At 51.0% G+C, this 26,224-nt stretch overlaps 2 protein-coding genes and 1 long non-coding RNA gene across 7 annotated transcripts in view; 1 reads left to right on the top strand and 2 right to left on the bottom strand.

Annotated features, from left to right (window-relative positions):
- The window catches only part of DLGAP2 (DLG associated protein 2), a 693,430-nt gene extending 676,349 nt beyond the window's left edge, over window positions 1–17,081 (bottom strand). The window contains exon 1 of the mRNA XM_038585891.1: window positions 16,966–17,081. The gene's annotated coding sequence lies outside the window, so the exon portion shown is untranslated. The remainder of the gene's footprint in view (window positions 1–16,965) is intronic.
- A 3,438-nt stretch (window positions 17,082–20,519) lies between these two features.
- Window positions 20,520–21,367, bottom strand: LOC102152813. The gene is made up of 2 exons (XR_005385013.1): window positions 21,000–21,367; window positions 20,520–20,714 (listed from the first exon to the last, which is right to left on the bottom strand). It is a non-coding gene; the product is annotated as an uncharacterized LOC102152813 (long non-coding RNA).
- A 419-nt stretch (window positions 21,368–21,786) lies between these two features.
- ERICH1 (glutamate rich 1) overlaps window positions 21,787–26,224 on the top strand; it is a 42,552-nt gene continuing 38,114 nt past the window's right edge. For all 5 annotated transcript variants that reach the window (XR_005385461.1, XR_005385462.1, XM_038585886.1 and 2 more), the window contains exon 1: window positions 21,787–21,910. Coding sequence is in view for 3 of the 5 variants with exons in the window: in XM_038585886.1 (XP_038441814.1) it covers window positions 21,883–21,910 (28 nt within the window). In the remaining 2 variants the exon portion in view is untranslated. The remainder of the gene's footprint in view (window positions 21,911–26,224) is intronic.

Genomic DNA, 26,224 nt, shown 5'->3' with positions numbered 1-26,224 from the left:
TCATATAATCACCACATATCTAGAAATTCAGCCAAAGTTATCCAGATTATTACAAATGCTAGGAAGGGGGCACGTGGGCGGCTCAGTCGGAGAAGTGTCTGACTCTTGGTTTTGGCTCAAGTCATGATCTCAGGGTCGTGGGATCGAGCCGTGCATTGGCTACACAGTCCACATAGAGTCTGCTTGTCCCTCTCCCTTCGCTCCTCCCTCTGCACTCTCTCTCTCTGTCTCTCATAAGTAAAAAATTTTAAGAACAAATTGCTAGGAAGATTTACCAGATGGATTAAAAATACATATCCTGGTTACAAAGGCATCTACCCCTCTCTGATTTCCACTCGTGGCCACAGACATCTAACTGTTGAGTGTTCCTTTCTATGGGAACAGAGGATGCTAATCCTGCAGCCCTTGTTTCTAACCTGTGTTCACTCAGCCTTCCATGAAAGGCTTCACACACAGAAAAAGAGATGAGACACACAGAAATCCACACTTAAAGGTTTCCTGGTGTGCAAGCACCATCCTACTGAACCTGTGATTTCCTGCTATTTAAGGAGAGATCTGGCCCTTTGTTTAAGATACAGTGGAAGTTGTCAAAGTCCAGTGGAGCTGCAACTTGGTAAACCCTAGAAGTGTTCGTGGATGAAGCTGGCAACTGGATGTGCCAGACACCCATCAGGGACCTGGCCGCCCAGGGAAGGTTGGATGTGTCGTGCAGACACAGCTGCAGGGGCCAAGAGCTGGCTCAGGAATTCCTGTGGGACCAGCCCACCTTCTGGACCATTTCCACTTGGCAGGAGAAACTAATGAGCAGCTCATAGGCGCAAGAAGCCCTCCCCTCAGAAAAGGGGCTGGAAGCAATGACGGTGTTACCAAGGCATCGCTTTAGAGGGAACCGAAAACTATACTGTACGTTTCCACAGCTCCGACTCTCAGGGGCCTTGAAATGCCCATCCTGTTGCAATTACAGAGACAGAGAGGGCCATTAGCCCTAAGTTGTGGCAGACTGTAAAACTTAACCGTGCTTTCTCTGTACATTTATTTTTAAATACCTCAAGGAAAATAATGATTATTTATCTCATTTTATTATGTTGGATCATCTTAGAGGACATGCATTTTGTTTAAAAATTGGTAAATCTCCATCTGGTGCATTGATAAATTCTTTGTGCCTATGAGATTTGAACAGATGAATAAAGAATTCAAAGAAGCTTCAGGGCTTGAATACTGACTTGCATCTCCTGGTTATTTCTTCTGTTCTCTCTCTCTCTGTAACTCTCTGCAACCTCACAGTCACCCCCCTCCCTCCCAATCCCTCTGGGGTGGCCTCAACTCCTCACAGAACTGCCCATAATTTCTGAAGACCTTCAGTGATGCCTCCTATCTCACAGAAATTCTTTCAGTTCTTTATTCCTAGAAGGAAATGTTTACTGAGTAAACTTATGATTTAAATAGACTTGATTCTTCCTACTGATTTGAGTGCCCCCCCATACAAAGCTTCAATATAAATAAATTGTGGCCATACTCACCCAGAAAAACACTAAAAAACCCTGAGACTCAAATCCAACAATACATTAAAAGGATCATTCACCACAATCCAGTGAGGTTATTCTGGGGCTGCAAGAATGGTTCAATATCCTCGAATCGATCAGTATGATAGAACACATTAATAAAGAATAAAAATCACATGATCATCTCAATAGATGCAGAAAAAAAATTGTCAAAATTCAACATGATCTAAAAAAAAAAAAACAAAAAACAAAACAAAAAAAAACAACAACTCTTGAAGTTGGTTTAGAGGAAACATACCAGAATGTAATAAAGGCCCATGTATGACAAACCCAGAGCCAACAACATCTCAGTGGTGAAACACCGAAAGCTTTTCCTCTGAGATCAGGAACAGGAAAAGGATTCCTATTCTCATCACTTTTATTCAACACTGTACTGGAAGTTTCAGCCATAGCAATCAGACAAGAAAAAAGACATAAAAGGCATCCAAATTGGTAAGGAAAAGTTACTATTTGCAGATGACATTATACTATATTTAGAAAGTCCTAAAGATTACAACTGTTAGAAATAATAAATGATATAATTGGCTGCTCTCAAATTAGAAGTATAAATATTTATAATTGTTAGATCTTCGTAATGGATAGACTCTAAGTGTGATATAGTGTCTCTCTTCATCTCTTACTATAGTCTTTGGTTTAAAATCTAATTTATCTGATATGAGGATTGCTACCTTGCTTTCTTTTGAGGTCCATCTGCATGATAAATGGTTATTCACCTGCTACATCACTGGCCATCAGAGAAATACAAATCAAAACCACAGTGAGATACCACCTCACACCACTGAGAATGGGTAAAATGAACAAGACAGGAAACAACAGATGTTGGCAAGGATGTAGAGAAAGGGGAATCTTCTGGCACTGTTGGTGGGAATGCAGGCTGGTGCAGCCACTCTGGAAAACAGTAAAGAAGTTCTTCAAGAAGTTAAAAATAGAGCTATCCTATGACCCAGTAATTGCACTACTGGTTATTTACCCCAAAGACATAGATGTAGTGAAACGCCGGGACACCTACACCTCAGTGTTTATGGCAGCAGTGTCCCCGTTAGCCAAACTGTGGGAGGAGCCACGATGTCCATGGACAGATGAATGAAGAAGATGTGGTCTACATAAAATGGAATATTACTCAGCCACCAGAAAGGATAAATACCCACATTTACATCAACATGGATGGAAGTGGAGGGTATTATGCTGAGTAAAATAACTCAAAGAAAGCCAATTAATGTACGGTTTCACTCATAAGTGGGATATAAGAAATAATGCAGAGGACCATAAGGGAAAGGAGGGGAACTGAATGGAAAGTCATTAGAGAGGGTGACAAACCATAAGAGATACTAAACTCTAGGAAACCAACTGAAGGTTGCTAGAGAGGAGGTGGGTAGAGGGATGGGGAATTGGGTGATGGGCATTAAGGAGGGCATTTGATGTAATGAACACTGGGTGTTGTACTACATGTTGGCAAATTGAATTTAAATATAGAAGAAAAGAAAGCAAAAAAAAAGAAATACGTGAATTCAGTAAAGTTGCAGGATACAAAATTAACATACAGAAATCTGTTGAGTACCTCTACACTAACAATGAAGTAGCAGAAAAAGAAAGTAATAAAGCAATCTCATTTACAACTGCACCAAAAAAATAAAATACCCAGTAACAAACTTAACCAAGGAGGTGAAAACCTATACTTCAACCTATAGTTTTTGAAAAACTATAAAATACTGATGAAAGAAACAGAAGACTACACATGTGGAAAGACATCCTGTGCTCACAGACTGGAAGAACCAATATTGTTAAAATGTCTATGCTACCCCAAGTAATCTATAGAATCAATGCAATCCCTATCAAAATACCAAAAGCATTTTTCACAGAACTAGAAAAAATAATACTAAAATTTCACAGAACCACAAAAGGCTATAAAACCCAGAACAAGGCTGGGGGGGGGGGGGCGGGGAGAAACCTAGAAAAACAAAAAGAACACCAACCCCAAATTTCAAGAAATACTACAAAACTATAGTCATCAAGATAGTATGGTCCTGGCACAGAAACAGTCACTTAGATCAGTGGAACAGAATAGAAAACTCAGAAATGGACCCATGCTTACAGCTTACATGGCCACGTAATTTACAACAAAGGTGGCAAGAATACACAATGGGGAAAAGACAGTCTCTTCAACGTGGTGTTGGGAAAACTGGACACTTGTAAGTCATGCAACTTACATGACTAGGAATGAAACTGGACTACTTTCCGGCACCAAACACAAACTCAAAATGGATTAAAGACCTAAATGTGAGACCTGAAACCATAACCCTCCTGGCAGAGAGCACCGGCAGTAGTTTCTTTGACATCAACTGTAGAAACATTTTTCTAGATAGGTCTCCTTTAGCAAGGAAAACAAAACCAAAATTCAACTATTGTGACTACACCAAAATAAAAATTGTTTGCACAGCAAAGGAAACCAGTAATGAAAAAGTAACCTACCAAATAGGAGAAGATATTTGCAAATGATATATCCAATAAGGGATTCATATTTAAAGTATATAAAATACACAACACACAAAAATAATTATAATAATCCGATTAAAATGGGCAGAGAACACAGGTGGCCAACAGACAGACAGATGAAAAGGCACTCAATATCACTAATCATCAGGGACAAGCAAATCAAAACAATGAGATATAACTTCACACCTGTTGTAATAGCTAGAATTAAAAAAATACAAGAAACAACAGGTGTTGGCAATGAGGTGGAGAAAGGGAAGCCCTCTTACAACTGTTGGTGGGAATTCGAGCTGGTGCGGCCACTTGGAGGGTCCTTAAAGTTAAAAATATAACTACTCTATGATTCAGTAATTCCATTACTTGGTATTTAACTCAAAGAAAACAAAACAATAATTTAAAAGATGTATAAACTTTGTTTATAGCAGCATCATTTACAACAGCCAAGATGTGGAAGCAGCCCAAATATCCATCAATAGATGAATGGATCAAGGTGTTATACACACACACACACACACACACACAACAGAACATTAATCAGCCAATGAAAAGGATGACATCTTGCCATTTGCAACATGGACGGACCTAGAGGGCAGTATGCTGAGTGAAATAAGTCAGAGAAAGACAAGTACCATTCAATTTTACACAGATGTAGAATCTACAACAACAAAGAATCAAACAAAGGAAAAGGAGAATCACCGTATAAATCCAGAAAAGAAACTGCTGGTTGCGGGAGGGCAGGTGGTTGGGGGCGTGGGCACCACGGGTGAAGATGCACAGGAGATAAAGATTCCAGACAGGATACGTGTCGGGGATGAAAGGCACCGCACAGGGCAGACGGCACGCTTGGCAGACTCAGCTACGCACGGTGGACACAGACATGGCATAACCTGTAGAGCTGACCAGTTCTATGTCCCACACCTGGAGCTAATGTAACAGTGTGTCAACTATCCTAAGGAAAAAAAGAGAAAAAAAAAAAAAAAAAAAAAAACCACTGAGCCTTCCTAACATGCCCTGATGCGACTTCTGCTCCAAAGAGGCATTGGTAAAGTCTCTGCTCTGAGACACGGGAGCGACGCAGCCCAGGGGGATGCTGTCCGTCCTCCCTCCCCTGGAATCACAGGTGGACAGTGCATGGTTACTCCCGGCCTAAGTTTCCTGGCTTGTGTCCCACACTGTGAAGCCTTCCAAACCTTTCAAGGCCACTGTTTGCATGTTTGCAAGAGAGAAATGATAATATGTGACCCAAATAAATCAAGTTAAACACACTCCCTTAGCTTGTAATCTGTGTTCTTCTAAGGTGGAGGTTTAGGATAAAACAACCATGCTAGAGTGACCATGGCTTTTGCCATGTTTCTAAAAATATTGAAAACAAGACAAGCAGGAGTCTATTGGATGGACAAAGGAATATAATACTTGACAGGAAGACTGTGCTGAACAACCCCAGAGGCAGGCTGTCTGCAGGGGGGCCAGCGGTGGGGTCACTCTGGCAAGGGGACCCGGCCAGACTGCACCCCACTCCCCAGGGGCTTCATCATGAGCGGCCCAGCAGCCAAACTCCACATCTGCACAATCCCACTGGATCCACTGCCAGAGGCTGGGTGGGTCTTCATGCCTCCTGGTCACCTTCTGCAGCCCCCCACTTATTTCAAAGGGGATCCAGACCCCCATGTGGTGGCATCCACCACACTTAGGGCCGAAGGAACAGGCCCAGAGTGTGAAAGCAGGCAAACTGGCAGGACACAGTGCTCTGAAGACCCACCTGCAGCCTCAGCCCCCATTCCTGGACAACCAATGCCAGACGCATCCCAGACAATGCGAACCAGACCCCGTGCACACCTGATCCCCGGGGTCTCTGCTCCACCGGTCTGCGCATCAGACCCCACCAGTAAGTGCTGTGCAATGGCCAACTGTTTGGTCATACCATTTCTGTGGCTCCCACCAGATGAGGAACCTCCGGAGGGCAAGGACCACATCTCGCCCTCCTTTCTGACCACAACGCAGGACCTGACGCAGACAACCCTTCCACAAAGGAGAACCAGAGGAGCAGGTGCGTCAAGAAAAAACAATACGCTTGAGAACGTCAGGTGAAGTGGAATTTTAAACTTACCATAAGGATTAGGAAAGAGGCGGGAAACCCAGAAAAGTGCTCATGTGTTTTAAACTGTAAGATTCATTTATTAAATGTCTGCACAAGAGAGAGCCACGAGGACCAGGAGAGAGGACCCTGAACCGGCCAGTGAAAGACCGGGATGGGGAGAGACACCCCGAACATGATCAGAAACGAGTCCGGAGCTCGTATCCCACTAGACAGTAGTGTCACGAAGCATTGGAAGCTGCAAGACAGCACAGGAAACCAGTCTCCAGGGAGGGTGGCTGCGGCATCGCTCCGCTAGCGGCCGCCGTCGTTCCGGGAGGCCCAGCTCCCAGGGGCCAGCAGCCCGGTCAGCTCACCTTCTCCATCAAAATCCTGCAGCCCGGGTCCGACAGTTCAGAATAGGTCTATTTTAGGACTGGCCATTTTTCAAGCACTAAATTTAGCCAGCTTGAATTCTTCTTAAAAAACGCTATCCCATTAAACCTTTTGAAACAGGAAATCTACATTTCATTATAAAGTCAGAACACAGTGTTCTCTGATGAGCTGTGAAGCGCAGGGGAAGTGAGCGTTAGGGACGGTGCACTTGGCAGATGAAAATGCCTCGCGGGTGGATTTCAGGACGTTTGAAGGCACACAAAGTAATGGACTCCTGCTCGGATGTCTGATAATCAAATATTGAAAATGTATGGCCATTGATTATATTTAAAATTAATAACCTATTGTATAAGTTTAAAATAGTGATTTTTAGTTTGCCTTTGTGTTACTTTTATTAGTGACTCTGCCATTCCCTTAATGCTTATTGACCAAGCTACTGACTCCTTTATGAATTTGCTGTTCATTCCTTGTTCATTTTTATGCACTCGTGGAAATAATCTTCATACATAAAGAGTATTAACCCATCTTTAAAGAAAAGAACAAACGTGCCTCTAGGCGCACCATGCATGCCTTCAGTTTTCTCCGAGTGGGCACAGAAAAGTTGCCCAACGTTCCTTTCCTTTGCTCTTGTGGCTCTTACACAGCCCCAACCTGACCCATGACCAATGCACCTGCCCCCTTCTTCCCAGGGTGGGGAGGGTGCCACAAAATGAGCACTCACACCATGCCAGTGGGGATGTTCTGCTCCACAAGGAGCTCGCAGCAGTCTCGTGTTCTGGGAACATTCATGCCCACTGCTGTAAGCCAACACGGCCCCCAGGGGATGGCCGTTCCAGTGCCTGGAATCTAGCACCCTGACCTTATTTGGAAAAGAGGTCTTTGAGGGTGTGATTCAATTAGGAACCTGGAGAGGAGCCACCACCCCCGGGTCATCCGGGTGGGTCCCTGATCCGTGGACAAGAGTGCCCCCAGAGAGAGAGAGACTGGAGATGGACAGGTGGCCCAGACACAGGCAAGAAGCCACGTGAAAAGAGAGAAAGAGAGAGAGAGAGAGAGAGAAAGAAGCCATGTGAAGACGGAAGCAGAGACTGAGTGATGGGGCCACAAGCCACCAAGGCCCCAGTCAGGCCCCAGATGGTGGCCGAACATTTGGGTAAGCAAGTGAACATGGAGCAATAGGGAAACGCTTAAATAATACCACATCCTGGAATACTGCACTTCAGATAAAATCAGGTCATCAGAGAATATTTTGAAAATATGGACAAGTTCTCAGAAAAGAATATAAAGGGGGAAAAGAAAAAAAAAAACACTATCTTTCCCAGTTCTGGTTTAAAATATAAGATGGGAAAGAAGCAAACAAGACAAAAACAATGAGTTTCTAGGTCATGGAATTATTGGTGACTTTGAAGCCATTAATTTGCACATCTGTATGATTTCTAAATATTTAGCAGAGCCGATGACCGGAAAAGAAAAGAAAACATCTTAAAGTCCCCAGCTAGCCTCCCATTTCTCCCCCAGCTAAGGGAGATGACAGCCATTGCCCCAGGAGGAAAGTTTTTAAGGTGGAATATATACAACAAGAGGTGTTGGCAAGAAAGGTTCCAGCAGCCAAGCAAATGCGCTACTGAGTTTGACAATAAGACTTTGGCCTCCAGGTCCTGTCTGTTCTGGTTCCTGGGAAAACACTGAAAACTTTTCAAAGAATATTCTAAATCTAACAAAGAGGGAAATTCTAAAGGGCTGGAACGAAAGCTCACAGGCAAAGCCAAAAGAGGAGGTGGTGCGCTGCTGACCACCCACAACACGAGTCATCCCCAGAGATGCTGTTACCTGTAACACCGCGGACCCTCATTCTACCCAACCCCCTACGGAGAGGCCTCCGTTGAGAGACGCTAAGATACGCCGTGGGAGGATACAAGACCTACGTCTGTCTCCAGCCCTGACGTGTGGACCCTGACTGAGCCTTATGCAGCAAAGGTAAGAGCAGGACGTGTGGCCTGGCTGACAGTCCGCATGGCCCCTACCACACCTGATCCAGGTACCCCGCACATCTCTGCATAAAACAGCACATGACCGTGCTACGCCAGCTGCATGACGACCAATCCCGAGCAAAGCAAGGCCGGGATGGAAAACAGATGCCCCTGGAGAGGGTCCCACAAGTCCTACTAGTGAGCCGCCACTGCCAGCCTTCAGGTGACCTGGCAGGTGACAGAGGCCGTGGGGAAGGAGCAGTGAGTGGTCTGTCCTGTCCCAGGCTCCACCCCACGTGGTCCTCCCAGCTCCTCCCTCTCATGGTCAGGTGAGGAGGGCGAGGACCCTGGAAGGCTCGTGCGAGGACGGCAGAGCCACAGATGGCAGGAACCTGGGTACAGAACCACCCCTCTTGGGAAAGCACTCACAGTCCCAGAAAACCTGTTCTTGACGGGGCTAGAAGCCAAGCTCGGCCATGTCGCATAAGGAACACGGCACAGGGACTTGGTCACAGCACCAAGCAGGTCCCAACAGAGGGCCAGTCCTCTGCCCCTACCTGCTGTGGCCACACCTCGGGGTGAAGGGCCCTGAAGGGTCAGGCCATCACCCGCACCCTGGGGGGTCGGGCCATCAGAGGAAGACCCAGCACAGAATGGGAACAAACCAGGACCCCTGATGACATTCCACGTGCCACCCTTTATGACGACAGTAACATGCCGTGTTTCAGACATTCTGTGGACAGTCCACACCCCAAGGCCAAAAGAAACAGAAAACAGAGAGGCAGACACCGTGTCTCCATCGCAGCACCCACGGGTGAACACCATCAGTACTCGGATCAGTACTCACCCACTCAGCAACCATTGACTGAGCACCACGGGCCCAGCAGTATTTTAGGGGCTTGGGACACAGCAGTGACCAAAACGCACACAACCCTCCCTCCTCCCAGAGCCTACGAGCCCCCCAAGGCACTGGCCGGCTCTGGCAGGCCATACATGTGACCCCGGACACATTCCCTAACCTCTGTCCCTTGACGTCCGAATCTGTGACGTGCAGAAGCCTCCAGTCCCGAGCTCCCGGGGCTGGTGCAAGGGAGGAACACAAAGGGGTGTGTGACACGCTCAGCGGAGGGCCTGCCCCCCCCCCCCCCCCCGTAAGTGCTCAGCGCATGCTGGCGATCATAGACAGGAGACAAATATCCAACGATGAAGTAAATCCCCCGACGGGTCAGACCGGAGCTCGCGGGGGCAGGAGGGATGGCTGGACCCCTCACAACAGGCCCACGCGGAGGCTCCACGCAGGAGGGGTGACTGCGGTGGCCCGGCGTTCAGAGGCGGGGCCAAGGGCCGTGAGGGCCCCGGTGCCCCGACAGGCCCCAGCTCCGGGGGCAGCCTGGAGGGAGCCCAGTGTGGGCAGCGTGGGCTGGGAGTGGCCGGGTGGGGTTGCGTGGAGGCCGCTGTGAGAAGCCACCCCTCACTCCAAGCACCCGAGCCGGGTGCCCCCACTCTGGCCTATCTTTTCCGTCTCTCCCGGGGGCTCCACACAGAGAAGCTTCCGAGACACGGGGTGAGAAGGCGCTGTCTGTAATCTCCTCTTGTCCCCTAATGTGACATGAACCCCTTTTTGTGGTATTAAGTACCCAACTTTCATCTTCTTAATGAATGTGCACTTTTTGTAACGTGGCTGTAACAGTGAATTTATCTAACCTCTCATTTTTCGTATTTTCCAATATTTTACTGTAAAACAAAGCTGGACTGGATAGTACTTAGATAATTCCCTATAAATTCGTGATTATCTTCTTAGGCTAAGTTCCCAGAAGTGAAATTGATGGGACTAGTTATACACAGAAGTTTTATTTCAAATAAGTGCTGTGACTTTTAAGAAAATATCATCAGAGAAACAAGCAAGTGGATAAATTGAGAACCACTTAATACTGTTTGGTGGCTTTAGTGAGCTATGTAACCCATCCTTCACAACAAAAATAAAATTTTTCATCTAATTAGAGATACCATCTAGAACATTTTAGTGTAGACCCAGGATGTTATATCCCAAAATGGCCACAATGGAAGTTTGAAAAAATAACATTCAACTGTTTAAGATTATTTCTACGTTAAAAATATATCCTATACTGTTTCTAAGAGTAAAAGATGCTCAGAAATTTGTTCAGAAGCTGTCAAATTCCAAAGAACATCAGAATAATGGATGTCACTTTTAAAGAGCCAAAAGTTTCATATCCTAGCAACATAAAAACAGTGAACAAACGCACCGGCATGCCCCTCGTGTCCTGTATCTCCAACATCCTCACACAGAATCGAGAGAGACGATGGGTAAAACAGGGGCGTGTGGAGCCTCTCCCTCAGGGCACCAGCGAGGGAACTGGCTGGGGAGTCACTTACTCAAATACCTCCTGGGAAACAGGACGTAGCACGTGCAGGAGGCCTGGGGGATCGCCAGGTCTGCCCCCCACGGCTTCTCCTCAACGCCCAGGACCCAACTCGGGAGCTGGCACAGGGAGCTCCCGTGGACCATTCCCCAAGGCACGAACCACCACGGGGAAGGACTGGAGAACCTGTCAGTGGGAACATCGCAGTTACACGAGGTCTGAGGGGGTCCCCTGAGGACCGCACAGAGGAGTTGCGACGGGGAAGTGTGGGCAGGGGAAGGGCGTCATTCTGCCTGTGGCCGAGTCATGACGGGACCTGAGAGCAGAGCCTAGGCCACCACGCAGGGAGCCAGGCCGTCGGCTCAGTGCTCTTGTTCACAGATAGCAAGACTGACAGGGATCTCAGGATGCATCAGGCAACGACCTTCCCTCAAAAGCTGTCACTCTGCAAGGGGAAGAGAAGTCAAAGGTGCACCACAGGGTAAGCTGAGGTTTACTAGCACGGGGAGCCTTGCCTCGCTGATCTTGTGGGCTGAGGGACGTTACTGTCGCGGCTCCTAAGCTCTAACTTGGAGACTGAGCACCACTCCCCGGAGTGAGATGGGAGACGGAGACCGCGGCCACGATGACCCCCTCACCTGGGGTCACATTCAGACCACACAGCTATGCGTCTTTGGCTAAGACAGGTATACTGGGCACGTCCACGGAAGCATGTGGAAATAGGAAGGTACATCAGAGCTAAGAAACCTGAGCTGTCCACAGGCTATGCAACCCCCAAGCACTAAATGGTAGCAGATTAAGGCAGGACGCAGAGAAGGACCCGGCTCCTGACCCCAGAGCTCCACTCTGGTCCCAGAGACAATACGGGGAATACTTGGGAAAAATCATCGTGCCCTTGTGCCAATTGGGTCTGCATGTTTTGTTTATCACGTATTTTGAAGTCCGTGGCAAGACACAACCATGAAAACACTCTGGTGTGTCCCACATAGCCTCAAACCCTTTATGCAAAGTCTGCCATGAGAACGTCATTTCTGATTTAGCACCGAGGAAAATCTCTTCATCACTGAAAAACAAGTATGCACAGTCCATCCCAAGAGGTGATCAAGGGAGGACATGTATTTTCAGAGTTTTGCGGGGAACCGGGTGAAAAGGAAACTCAATCAAGAATTATGTTAACCAAAAAAAAAAAAAGAATTATGTTAACCCCCCTGGTTGTCATATTTGTTTGTTCTGATCGTTTATGTCTATTTGATGAACATTTTAACCTTGTCCTCTGTGATGAGGCTGGGTCAAAACTTCTGGGAAACAGCAAAATAGACAACTAAGAGCAGAAATAATGAATACCCAGGTGTTATGGGAACTCAGAGCATCACCTCATTATGCCCAACGCACGATGGCTCAAACTGGGTGCATCTCACTTCATGATCCAAAACAGTCAACACTTCCTGAGTATTTACTGCACACACCATTCTAAGTGCTTCACAGTCATCAGTTCCTTTAAACCCCGTTCCTTAAAGCTATCCTATAAAGCTAATTTGTATGTGTCCCTCTCTCAGTGACAAGGGACTGAAGCAAATGAAGGTCAAATAAACTGTCCAAGGCCCCTGGGCTGCCCAGCAGGTCTGACTCCAGAGCCTGCACTCTTCATCACCACCTACGCTGCCAACACGGATCCTGCTGCTCAAGGCTGTGTGAAACCAGTAGGACAGATTTTCATTTAGTACAAGAGGATAATTTTATTTTGCCCGGCTTATAATATAGACTCCATGGGCCCTAAGGGAATCATTTCAATATTTTTACTTTTATGCAGAGTATGGTACATCATTTTAAAGACAATGACCAATTACATCTACAAAGTTACTTTAAATATTTACTGCGTTCTTATGAATAGGCTCACAATGCTTATTCCTCTTTGGAATAATTTTTTTTCCTGTGGATACACACATAAAAAGATTTATCAGACAAAAGTATCACCTGAAGATACATAACCTAACACCATGATGAGAGCTTTAATGTGGAGAAACTAAACCCCCTACATACCACCTGGTCCTCAGGGATAGAAAACCCAAATCAAATTTGAGGAGATTTTCTGGTTCACAAAACTGAAAAGTCAAGCAGTAATGATGCTCCAAGCGCAACTAGGTCTCAGGACCAAGGTGTCTTCGGGCACAGCCAGAGCCCCTCGGTCTCCCACAGACAGGTGGTCCCCACGATGTGGCTTCCTTTTCACAGAGGCCATCCCCTCCTGAGTTGAGGGCAAGGACTCCAGGCCCTGCATGTCTTTAGCTGGACTTTCTGACAATACATATGCAGTTCCCAACCTTAGGAAATGTCAAGGTCCACAGGAAAGCTCCTCCTCCTGGGACAGGGATGGCACTGTGACTTCCTTCACCCCGAAAGAAGCCCGTCTCTATGCACAGGGCAGAGTCTAGAGGGGGCACAGGGGACCCTCCACGGGAAACAAGCAGTCACCTGGGAAAGTGAATTCACACTGCATGGGAAGTCCAACAGAAGCCTATCAAGCTGATCTAGAGAGTTCATCTCAAAGACCTGCCCAGAAACACGGAGAGCATTGGACACCCAGAGAGGAAGACCGCTGGCAACCAGCCGGGGGGAGGCATCTTCTCTGATGTGCCTGGTGGGAGTTGTGAGAACAGCCGGAGACATGGGCAGGCACCCCTCCAGGCAGTGTCAGGGCATACGGGGGCGGGGGGGTGCTCCATGAGAGGCTCAGTGGGGCAGCTCTTTCAGAAGCAGGCGAAGCCAGAGCACAGAATGAGGGCCGTAACAAAGAATCGGGGTCTGCATATGGTGCCCACATACGGTGCCCAGGTACCCGTGCAAAGAGCCGGATGCTGATGACAACTGGATCAGTCCCTGGGAGGGAGAGGGGCTGGAAGGGTGCATGCCCTCCCACAAGCAGATGCAGGATGTAAACTGGAATCTGCACCCCCTACAGCCCCACCCTGCTGACCCAAAGCCCACAGTCCCCGCTCCCTACAAACAAGTGTGTTTGTCATAAATAAGCACGGAGCACCGAGCTTAATTTCTGTGTTCACAAGTACCAGGCAAAGTGACAAAACACAGCTGAAAAGCTGGTGTTCGGCTGGGACCCTGGACTCAGAACCAGAGTGGATGAAGAATGATTTTTTAACTTCACAAGATGTCTTGCCTACTAACTTCCTGTATGGTAGCCTATGATTCTTTTAGAACCAACATGCTGGCGATGCTCTAAAGAGGACTCCCATCTGTCCCACAGGATGAATCATAGTTATTTTTATTGTATCCAATGAATGACCGTAGAATATCCTTTCCAGGGGGTCAATAAATGATACATTTAATTAATTTCCCTTTAAAATCTATACTCAAAGTATACATCCTTCAACTCCTTGGGTAATCATGAAGTTTTCCCAAAATGCAGTCACAAAAGAATGACAGCATTTCTTCGATTTCATCATGTAGGCACAAGATGAAAGATACTCTGCTTAAGAGAGACATAAGGAATCCTCGAACAATACTAAACCATTTGAACCCTTTAGTTTCACAAGTGCTTGGATTCTGGCATCTGGAATCCAATGTGACCCAAATGTAGCAGAGCATAGTTTTGCTTTTAATATTTAATTTGGGATTTCTCCCAATTTCAAAAACAAAGTACACAACTATAAGAGAAGCAATAGGTTTCCATAGGGGGATGTATTTGCGTCACCCTGAAGAAAATGCAAAAGGAACCTGAGTTCCATAAAAAATAAATCCTTATTAATTCATCTAAATCACCAGTAACCTAAGCCATACAAAAATAGTGGTAAAAGAATAGATGTTTATTTCTGTCTCAAGCAGGACCACTTTGGGCAACTCTACTGCAAATGCAAAGTTTCTTGGAAGGAAAGGGAACGGATTAACGGAATGAAAAGTTGGCTTAGAACGCTCAACTGAGAAAACATCTCTGTGGTGAGAAAACTCTCATTTTAAGCACTTCATCCCTTTGGAATATTTGAGGTGGTATTCCCTTCATTCACTAAGCTTGCCCTGTAGCCCACAATGATCCTGCAGACGGGACCAGACAGGTCACCGCAGTAAGTCACCCAAGGCTTACCGATGTCCTCACCCAGAACAGAGGATTTCTGGGGGAGAGTTCATGATGAGGCACAGTGGTTCTCAGACACACAGTAGGATGCACTTGTAGGGGAAATCAGTGGGAGTTCCCCCAGATGTATGGACCCCCCATGCCGGACAGGACATCTGCATCGATGCAGCAAAAGGCAGTGTGCTGTAGAACAGGACGTGCTCCTGTGCTTTTGTCCATCAGGTCCCTACTTTGCCCAGATGTGCCTCAGCAGAGACGAGTCTGCTAGTCGTGTTGCCAGATGTGAGGCATAAAATATTCCAATCTGTTCCCTTCCAAGCAATGAAAAAGTCATATCATCTAAAAGGAAATGGTACACATGCTCCACAATTATAGTTGGAGCCAATCTGTGAGTCACTCAGTGCCTGCACAAGACAATTTGGCTACTGGAAAATCCTGATTAATGACTTTTTTTTGAACACCAGAGTAACAACCTGACCTGCCAAAAAAAATCACAATTTTTTTTTCATCCATTCGCCATTTTTTTTTTTTTTTTTTGCCTTGGTTACCCACTACCTTACCCAGAGACTGTGAAAGAAGAAAAATGAGAATGGTGTTGTAGGCACATGAAGCTCAAATGTAAATGTTGCTTCTTGCAAGTTGTGGGGGAGAGGGTGGGGGTGACGTCAGCCTTGAGACAGGAGAAGGAGCGTCCCCCTGGAGGTGCTACATGGCCTCCCCAAGCCTGTGCTGAGAGCCTGGGGATTCACTAGTCACCAGAGCTAATTCACCATCTGCAAGAAGTGCCAGGGCGGCCAGTTCCTATCCCATCCGAGCACCCCACGGACACACAGCCAGCATGGGCCCAGGCCCCCGGGGAGGAGATGAAGCCCCCAGGAAAGCCCTTGTCTGAAGTCCTCCTCTGAGCTCTCCTGCCTCCGAGGTGGCAGACAAAGCTGTGCGCTTAACATTCCCAGCTTCGGAAACCACGCCAGCCCTTGCCGGCAGCATCTACACCCCCGAGGAAGAATCCGCTACCCATCGCTTAATTTGTAATCGATACAAGGCAGCGGAGGCTGAGAAGTCACGAATTCCCAATTCCAAGCCCCGGCCGGAATCGCCATGCGTTTGGCAGAAGAGAAGGCAGGCGGCTGGAATCGCAGCAGCTGAGAAGTGTGGAAGAGTCAGAGAAGAGGCTGCCTTGAGTTTCCCGTGCAAATCTCCAACCCCCGGCGGCCTCCGTCCTCTAGCCACCTGCGCCCCCTCCCACCTGCACCTGCGCCCTCTCCGCCTGCACCTGCGCCCTCTCCGCCTGCACCTGCGCCCTCTCCCCTCAACGGACTCCGCTCTCTCCACCCGTAGACCTCTCCTGCCTCCACCTGGGCCCTACCCCGTCTCCACCTGCACCCTCCCCCGTTGGCACGTGGGCCCTCTCCCCCGTCCACCTGCAGACCTCCGTGACCTCTGAGGCACTCCGCCCTGTCGCCCCCTCCCGACCTCTCCTAACTCTTCCCCCTCACCTTCCCCCCGGGTCTCCCGTCCGGCTGGCGGCGACCTCAGGGCGCCGTGCGCGCGGGGCGGGCGGCCAGGTGGGCTGGGGCTCCCTCCAGCCCGGCCTCACCCTCACCTGCCTGCGCACGCAGAGCCCGTGCCTGCCGCCCCCAGCCCTGGCAGCGCAGGCTGCAGTAATTACATCCTCATTATTTCTCTGCGATCGTTAGCGAGCGAGCCGAGAACAGCAACAGCCGCTGCCGGGGGAGGCTTGGTTACAAAACCCTGCGCCGGGAGCTCCGCGCTTAGCAACCGCCCGAAAAAGCCCGGCGCTCGCGCTCCCACTTGAAGAGCGGGCGGAGGCCGCCCCCTCCCGCGCTGCGGCCGCCGCGACCCCGCACGAGCGGCCCCGCCGGCCCCGGCCCCGGCCCCGGCCCCCCGCGGGAGCCCGACGCCGCCCCCTCCCCGCCCGCCCGCCGCGCCCACGCCCGCGCCCACGCCCACGCCCGGAGCGCAGGGTCCCGAGCCCCGCCCGCACCTTCCTCAGCGCGGACATCCTCGGCCTCGGAGTTCGGCGGGCGCAGGGCGGCGTGGCGCGGTCCGTCCGTCCGTCCGTCCGTCCCCGGCCGTCAGCCCGCGGGGCCGCCCGCGCCCCGACCGCGCTCCAGCCCCGCGCACGGTCCGAGCTCCCCGCCGGCGCCTGCGCACTGGGCGCCCGGGAGGCCCGGCGCGGCGGGGGGCGCGGCGCGGCGGCATCTGGGGAGGGGCCAGGCCCGGCGGGGAGCCCAGGCCGCGCCCCCGCCCCGCCCCCCGCCGCCCGGGCCCCGCCCCGACGCCACCTGTGGCGCGGCCCGCGGGGCGCCCGAGGCGCAGGCACCGGGGCGCACGTCGCTCGGCGGCGGCGGGCCCAGCCCCGAAGTTAGCGCGCGGCCCCGCTCGTGCCCCAGCGCCGGGGCCGCCCGCACCCGAGGACGCCGGCCCGAGGCCCCCAGCGCCGGCGCCGCGCGCCCTGCCGCTGCCCTAGACCCGGGCCGCCCGCTCCCTCCGGGCGCGCCTCCTGCAGCGCACGCGGGCCGCGGGGAAGAAGGAAGGAGCGCGCTGGAGCCGCGGACCGGCCTCCTCCAGGTGCCCGGCGGGAGACAGGGCGCCCCCCCCGCCCCGCCTCCACCTCCACCGCCTCCGCCGCCGCCGGGTCCGCTCTCCGCCGCGCACAGGACCCCAGCGCGGGGAAGGACTGGAAGCGCCGCGCCGTCCCAGCGACCTGCGCAGCCCAGACCCACGGGCCAAGCTCCCACGGCCCGTCTGGCAACCCGGGGAACGGCCTTCCGAGACCGCACGAGAGCAGGATCCCCCCCGGGGCCACCTGCTGCGCTGGGCGCTCCCGCTGCGCTCGCCTGCGCGCCTGGGCCTGGGGCGGGCCGGCGTCCCCGGAACCGGCTGCGAGGCTCACCCCGGCTGCTGGGAAGCCTAAGGGCAGAAAAGCCTAAACAGCTGCTAGGAAACCTGAAGCCCGCAGGATGCTTCTAGGGAAATGATAGGGATCAGGATAGGAATCAGGTGACCAAAAATACTCGAGGTGGACAAGCCGGGCTTCCCCAGAAATTCCAAAACCTTTAAACGACACCGCTGCCTCAGCGATACTTCTGCTTCGTAGAATGGGTCAGGCTCGTGCGTCCATTGCTCTTTATTTTTCCGCCGAATTCTAAATGCTGAGGGGGAGTGGATACAAACTGAATCAAAGAAACCTGTCCACAACTGGATTTTTCTGCAGCGTTTCTAGCATCTTCCAATTTGTCTCCGTGGTCAAAAAATGACAAATCCTATGTGCCAACCCTCAACCAGAAATCCAGATTCTAGATCAAGTTCACTTAAAAATGTACTTCCCTCCTCTTCATATTTGTCCTCATGTTCATCCTTTTGAGACTCATTTGTTCATTCACACAACAGCAACCACAAAAAAATGACAAAAACGTGCTCTTTCCCTCAACATATGAGCAAAACAGAAAGAACCACAGGACCAGGGGATTTTCAGTCCACAGAGGGGGGTCATTTTAAAAATATCACACGAGACAGGGAGCTCAGTGGTTTATTGGGAGGTGAGTCCAAGTGGAGGAGGAGTCCACCAGGGAGACAGGGAAAGTTTATCAGACGCATTACCAAGCTGGCCACCCCTATAGACACGGGGGCTCCACCTGGCTGGAGTCCCTGAAGGAACCCTGTGGACTGCACCTCAGCATTGTTTGAGGTTTGGAAGGCAGGACAATCTGTTCATCTGACTTCATCTCCCAACCCCACAGGTGTTTTCCCACATGCCCACAGCAGGTTCCTCTGGCTGAGCAATGCCGGTACCTCCTAGAGAGGCTGACCAGCAGCGTTTGGGGTGCCAGCCAGTGAGTGCAGCACAGGGCACTTCCGTCAGAGCCCTGGAGATGCACTGGGGTTTGGGGAAGGGGATCTAGGAAGAAGGAAGAGCAGTCATGAAGCTCCAGGGAGATGGAAGGAAGGGCAGGTGGAAGACCCACCCTCAGTGCTCTAGATGGTCAGAGTAAGTGGAACATAGCGAGCAAGGGACAGCACAGCACAAACGTGCCTGCAGAACAAGCCTGGGGCTTACATGACATTTTAAGGACCCCAAGGTGTATCTTGAATTCAATACAATTCGATGTAGGCTTTGAGCACAGAAGTCAGATGTCCTACATAGACAATCATGACATTTGTGGACAAAGACTGTTTTCTTCTCCCTTCCCAAGCTCCATACTTTTCATTTCCTTGTCTTATTACTTGGGCCAGGACTTCTGGTGCATTGTGGGAAGGAGCGGTGGGGGGGGGGGACACCATTAACACAGGGTTAATGTGATGTTAGCTGTAGGGATTTTGTGGGTGCTCTTTATCAAGCTGATGAATTCCCCCTCTGTTCCTAGTCCGATGGAAGTTTTTATCATGAACACAGGTTGGGTTCTGTCAAATGCCTCTTCTGCAACTATTGATATGCTCATGCAATTCTGTACTTAGCTTGTAACAGTGATGGATTACCTTTGCTAATTCTGAATGGCAGTGAGATTTTTAGGACATTTTGGCTGCAATGAGGAGAAGAATAGAGTGGAGTAGGAGTGAGGAAATGAGAGTGGAGGTGGGGATCTCACCTTAAAATGCCTGGAGGAATTCTAGGGGGATGACGAAGGCCATGGACAAAAGGAACGCTGCCGGGAAAACACCCTTGTTGCGGGTTTTCTAGGCAGGTTATGAGGGGAGAGAGAAGCAGGAGAGGAAGCACAGCGGTCCCATGTCAGGCTCTGCGCCTGGGCTGATGGAACCTCTGGGAGGTCACCGAGGGGCAGGTGCACACAGATAAGCCTGTCCCGGACCCCAGGACATGATGTCCTGTGACTTAGGAGCAGGTACAGAGAGTGTGGATGTAGGACACACGCTGCAGATGACAAAGTGGAGGCTGACTTTGTCCTCAGTTCTCAGGTTCTTTCAAATTTGGGTGTGAAGGAGATTAAGGATTTAGGGCGGCGGGAAAACCTGTGGTTTCTGGGAAGATTTTGTGATAAAGCCACCAGGTCCAGAGTGGGCTTGAACTCTGGTGGGATGTTGCAGAAGAGAAGGAAAGTTCACAACAAGGCCTCATCGAGGACATTATTCCAGCAAGTATCCCCTCCTTCTCCTGTACCAACGTGTTCTAAATAACCTTATTTATTCAGTATTTAACAAATACTGCCTCCCCCCACAATGCCCCCATCTCCCACATCCTTGCCATTCGGTACCTTTGTTACAACAGTAGCCCACACTGACCCATCGTCATCTGGAGTCTACAGGCAACCCCGTTAGGGTTCACTCTTGGTGTCGGATGTTCTGTGGGTTTGGACAAGTGAATGGTTGCCTGGACTCACCAGTCCCTGAACTCTAAAGTCCTAGTCAGCTGTTTAAGGGATGCCTATGATGATGTGTCTAGCGAGCCTCTCAAACTTCACATGGCGGGCCCAAGGATGAGCCTCTCGGAGGCTTCCCGTCTCCTCTCTGCGACTCCATCCTTCCAGTTTCCGGAAAAACACTGTGGACACGTGCCGCACTTCTCTGCTTCAGAGCCCATACGAGTCAACATGAGAATCCCTTGCCTTGTCGACCAATATATCAGAAATCCGAGAACTGCGTCCTACAACCTCGGATGCTCTCACTCTGATGCTGGCCACCCAGGTCTCTGTGGGTGCCGGACGCACACTGGTCTCCCGGCTTCCTCAAGGGACTTCTTCAAGAGGTAGTTCACAGAAGTTCAGCCCTCCGCTCCTGCAGGCAGATGATTTTCCGGGGCTCGCTGGGTTGCCATAATCCCCTGGGGGCCCTTGTCCCAACAATGAGGCCTGTTTCGTGCCTGATGGCATCGGTCCCTCGGGCCTCCTTGGTCCTGCTGCAGACACTGTCCACCCAGGACCCTCACGGGGCATCGCCTCCCCTCTGCTGAGTGCCCTTTGCCTGGCTGCCACCGAGCCTTGCTCCCTCTGCTGCCAGTTTGGCCCATGTGACCTTCCTGCGGCACCTCCCGGACCACCCCCGTCCCCGGCTCCTGCACACCTGACATGCCCTGTGTCTCGCTGCAGTCGCTGCCCGTCTCCCATCATCAGACTTCAGACACATCCGCAGCGTCCTGGACGCTGACACGGACAGACGGGGCTCTGGGCAAATGGAGTTCCTGAGAAGGCAATTCAAGAAAGGGAGTGAGGAATCAGTCAAGGCCCCAGAGGTGCGGTGGGGTTGGCTGGGGTGCGCAGGGAAGAATCGCACCCCGGGGAAGGAAGGGGGACAGGGGAGGGCGGTGGTCCTCGCGGTGGCCGCCGGCAGGCTCTCTTCCTCCCTTGGCCCCCACGCCCCTGGTTCTGGGGTCCCCTGGGGCTCCGCGTGCAGGGCGGGCGCTGCAGCCGCTGTGGCCCTGCGGCCCTCGCGATGCCACGGTGGTCCCCAGCCCGCCCGCCAGGCCGCCCCTCCCGCGGGCCTCCAGGCCCGGGACCCTCCCCCGCGACCCCTCCGCTGACCCCGTGCCATGACCCCCACACTTTTTGAGGGTCCAACTTCAATTATATCTCGAAACTGGGAAAAAATAAGGCCTTCCCTTTTTTCATTTGAATATCCATGATTAAACGGCAACGCGGAGGCGAGGGTTTAACAGGCGCCCGAGAACGCGAGGCTGCAGGTCCCGCGCCCCGGTCTCCTAAGGAAGCCTCGCTCGGGACTCCTCCTCTTCCCTCTGAGCACGCGCGGAGCTCCACCGGCCACGCCCACAGCCCCGTACGAGCCAATCCGCAGCCGAGGAGCGGTTGATTGGCAGTCAGCGGGAAAGACCCCGGATCCCGATTGGACACGCCCCGTTGTGGGCGGGCCCACAGGGCCGGAATCCGGAAGCGTGGCCGCGCTGCTCCGGCCCTGGAGCGGGTCCTGCGGGAGAGAGCGGGGCCCCGGGATGGCCATGGCGGCGCTGCGGCGGCACGGTACGCTGGGAGGCGGCCTGCGGGCGGGGCGGCGGGGGCGGCGGGGGCGGCGGAGCCCCCGGGCCCTGCTCGAGGACCCGGCCCGCACCCGGGACCCCTGGGCCACCGTCCTCCCCCCCACCCCCCGCCGGGACCCAGGGCAATGTCCTCCCCCATCCCCACCCCCACCCCCGGGACCCAGGGCGCTGTCCTGCCCCCCCCACCGACCCAGGGCAATGTCCTCCCCCATCCCCACCCCCACCCCCACCCCCGGGACCCAGGGCGCTGTCCTGCCCCCCTCCCCCCTGGACCCAGGGCAATGTCCTCCCCCTGCCCCCACTCCCACTCAGGGCCCTGTCCTCTCCCTGCGCCCCTGCCGGGACCCAGGGCCCTGTCCTCCCCCTGCCAGGACCCCAGGACCCTGTTTACTCCCTCCCCCCAGGACCCCAGAGCCCTGCCCATCTCCACCAGGACCCTGGACCCCAACTCACCTCCTACCAGGACCCCAGAACTCTGTCCCATCTCCCACTAGGACTCCAGCCCACCTTCCACCTGGACCCCAGACCCAGGCAGGTGTTGGCACTTAGGGCAGGAGGACCTCCAGGGCCCCGGGTATCTCTGGGACCTGCATCCCAGCCCTGGGTGTCCAGGGGCCCTAGGCGGAGGTGACAAGGCCTGCGAGACCCTGAAGGAGCAGGAACCCCTTTCCATGAGTGAATATGGGATTTGTGGGGCCAGGACGGTCCCCCAAACCAGTGCAGGGACCTGCAGCTTGTACTGGAGCAGTACACTTTGTGACTGGTGTTCCCCCTTGGAACAGGTCGGAGGCCTCTCTGAGCCTCATTGTCTTCATCTGTACAATGGATATGATAGTCTGCTTTATAACCAGCACCAAAGGGGTGGAATGCATTTCATTGGTTAACATTTTGGTGCCTTAGAATCGAACGTCAGAAGATGCAGGGGACTCCCATCTCACATAAGGTGCAACTAAATCTTGTTCCCACTCAATCATCGGCACTCAAGTGAAAAGTGAGAAGGTTTTATGTTTGCTGTTTAATTGAGGTATGATTGACGTTCAACCCTGTATAAGCTTAAGACCTGCAGCATCAGGACCTGACACGCATGTGCGCCACAAAATCACCACGCAGAGTTAACATCCATCACCTCATATGGTTACGTTTTTCCTTGTGGTGAGAACCTTAGGACTTGCTCTCTTACGAACTTTCACATGGAGCGCAAGGCATTGTAGACTGGGTCAGCACGTCCCAAGACTCATTAATCCTGTAGCTGGGAGTCTGTACCTATAGGCCACCTTCCTATAGGTACAGACTATAGGAAGTCCCTATAGAGCCCTATAGAGCCCTCTCACTTCTGTAAACCATGAATCTATTTTCCGTATCCACGCATCCAGGGGTTTTTAGATGCCACATATAAGTGGGGTCATATGGTATTTGTCTTTGTTTGACGTATTTCATCTAGCATGAGGCTCTCAAGGTCCACCTATGTGGTTGCAAATGGCAAGATCACCTTTCTTAATGGTTCAATATACCATTGTGTATATACACTGCAACATCTTTATTCATCCATCCTGGATGGACCCCTAGGCTGTTCCATGCCTTAGCTATTGTAATAGTGCACCAGTGAACATGAGGGTGCAGATACCTCTTTGAGCTCCAGATTTCATTTCCTCTGAATAAATATTCAAAAGTGCAGTTGCTGGGTTGTAGAGAAGCTCTATGTTCAACTTCTTAAGCACCCTCCACACTGTTCTCCAGAGTGGCTGCACCAGCTTGCATTCCCACCTACAGTGTAAAAGGGCTCTCCTTTCTGCACGTCCTTGCCAACATTTGTCATTTTTTGCCTTTTTGATTATTGCCATTCTAACAGGTGTGAGGTTATTTCTCACTGTGGTTTGGATTTGCATTTCCCTGGTGACTAGTGGTGTTGAACATCTTTTTATGTGTCTATTGGCCATCTGGATGTCTTCTCTAAAAGAATTTCTATTCAGATCCTCTGCCCGTTTTTTAATTAGCTTGGTATTTTGTTGTTGAGTTGTGTACATTTTTCATCTATATTGGGTGTGAATGCCTTCTAGGTGTGTGACTGGCAGATGTCTACTCCCGGTCCCCAGGCTTCCTCGTCCTGTTGATGGGTTTGTCTGCTGTGTGGAAGCCTGTGGCTTGATGTGTCCCAATTGTGGATTTCCACTTTTCTTCCTTATGCTTTAGGTGTCCTGTCCAAAAATCATCACCAGGACCCATATCGAGAAGCTCTTTCCCTGTGTTGTCTTCTAGGAGTTTTATGGTTTCGGGTAAAAGTGAAGGTTTTGATACATTTCTTATGTTATTTGGATTGGTTCAGGCTGTGGTTTTCTTTTTTCTTTCTTTTAAAATGGATGATTGTGGTTTTGCCCTTTGAAATGAGAAGTCAAATATCCATTTTAGTTAATAAGCACTTGCATAAAATATGAAAAAGTAATTTCTCAACCAGGCAGAGTATGGAATCAGTAAATAGAGTCCCCATCTCTGTGGCTTCCTTTATAGGAAAGCACTGTGGGTGCCTCCCTCTTGCTCTCATCCCACTGAGTCTTGACTTCACTTAGTGAGCTTTAAACACAGATCATCATAGGTTAAAATGGCTTAATTTCTAACCAGTCAGATGTTAGTCTCCAAAATGAACATTAAAACATCTTAATGAGTGCTCACACCACTGTTTTTACGTACACGCACACACGCCAGAAGGAGTGAAGACTCTGTGGGATGGCTGTCGAGCCCCCAGTGTTTCTTCTCCGTCACACTGGGGCCCTTCCTGTAGTGCACATCCCACACGTTGTCATGACCCTTCTAAGCCTCACACTGAGGGCTCTTCCCCCTGCAAGATGTCGGGGTCATCTTAGTGCACCTAGTGAACTTGTAAAAAGCTTTCTCTGCTCACCAAATTAAGATGGATGAAACCCTGCATTGTTTTACTCATTTAGGAGCCTTCTCTAAAAAAGTCCTCCTTCCCCTGGGGGATAGGTGATAAAATTGTCAGAGTGAGGTTTTAAGACACTGCAGTCAGAAGGATGGATTAGAAAGCCTTGGAAGTGTAAAATTTAAGTGGGAAGCAAAATACTAGTTTTGTGAGTCTTTTTAACAAGATCACTGAAGAGCATGTCTCTGGGACAACATTCTGCTTCCAGAAACACTGGGAGATTGCAGTTGGAAAAGTCTGAGCATTCGTAACTTATTGAAGCCCATGGTTTGGGAACCGTGTGGCTGAGAGGGCCGTGGCTGGTGCAGACTTGCCCTCACAGCTCTGCCCTCTTGCCGCCCAGTGCCTCTTCAAAGACACCGGGTCGCATGGAGAACTCGCACTTAACACTCGCTCCCACAGCAAACGGTCACGGAGTCTGCTGAGCGTGTGTGACATCTTCATGCCCTGGGAACAGAGCAGGGACTTGGACGCTTTGGCTCTAGCTAGGCAGGTTCCAGGCTATTCCTTCAGGCTAGAGTCACTGCTGTGGCTGAGACACATCCCAGGAAAAAGATACTCCGCTCTGGCACAGACCGAGTAAGCATGACAAGGGCAGGCTGGCATTCCATCTGAAGCTGTGACAGCAGCCGGCTTCCCTGGGAGCAGAGTGCTCCCCCTAGGTCGTGTATCTTTCTGATGCATCCATCTCCTCTGAGACAATTTGTAGGATTCATGGGGAGGATGTTTTGCCTTTGCAGCAATACTACTTGAGTAAGAAGCAAAATTTTTTTTTTTAATGTGCTGTATTTTATGTGGAGAAATGTATGAACGGTACTAGCAGATGTCTCCTGGACAAGCCTGTGAGTTAGCAGGCAGGCAATGAAGTGAACAGCCCTCCAGGACTGAAGCGACTCACAGGAAGGCCCCCATGTCCTAAGTGGTGGGGAAGTGGGCGAATATCCAGCACTTACTGGAGTGCTGACTCAGGTGGGGACTGGCTGTGCTCATGCTCATGGGAGCAGAGGTGGGGACAGCCTGCAGCAGCAGGACAGCATCCGGAAGGAGAAGGATGGCCAGGTGGCCTGGGTCGGCCCCAGGACCAGCTCTTTGGGGAGGGGCACTCCCAGGGAAGAGTCAGGCTGCAGGAGGGTCTGGTCCCCATCTCACAGGCTGCTGGCCTCAGTAGCTGCACAGTTAAGTCTTCAAACGAGTGCCCAGGTATAGTGTCCAGCCACCTTCCTCCCAGGCGCCTCCCCAGGCCACCTGCCCAGGCCTATCCTCCTGTAGTGGGAGCATAGTACTTCTTGAAGTAACCCATCCATTTTGAGGAACGCTGCCCGCCCTACTTCTCCTTGGGTGTGGTTTTGCTGGAGCACGTAA

Source organism: Canis lupus, chromosome 37 (assembly GCF_011100685.1).
Source record: "Canis lupus familiaris isolate Mischka breed German Shepherd chromosome 37, alternate assembly UU_Cfam_GSD_1.0, whole genome shotgun sequence".
In the NCBI taxonomy this organism is placed as follows: Eukaryota; Metazoa; Chordata; class Mammalia; order Carnivora; family Canidae; genus Canis; species Canis lupus.
The sequence above is the reverse complement of the archived record's forward strand: the minus strand, read 5'-3'. Positions and strand labels throughout refer to the sequence as shown.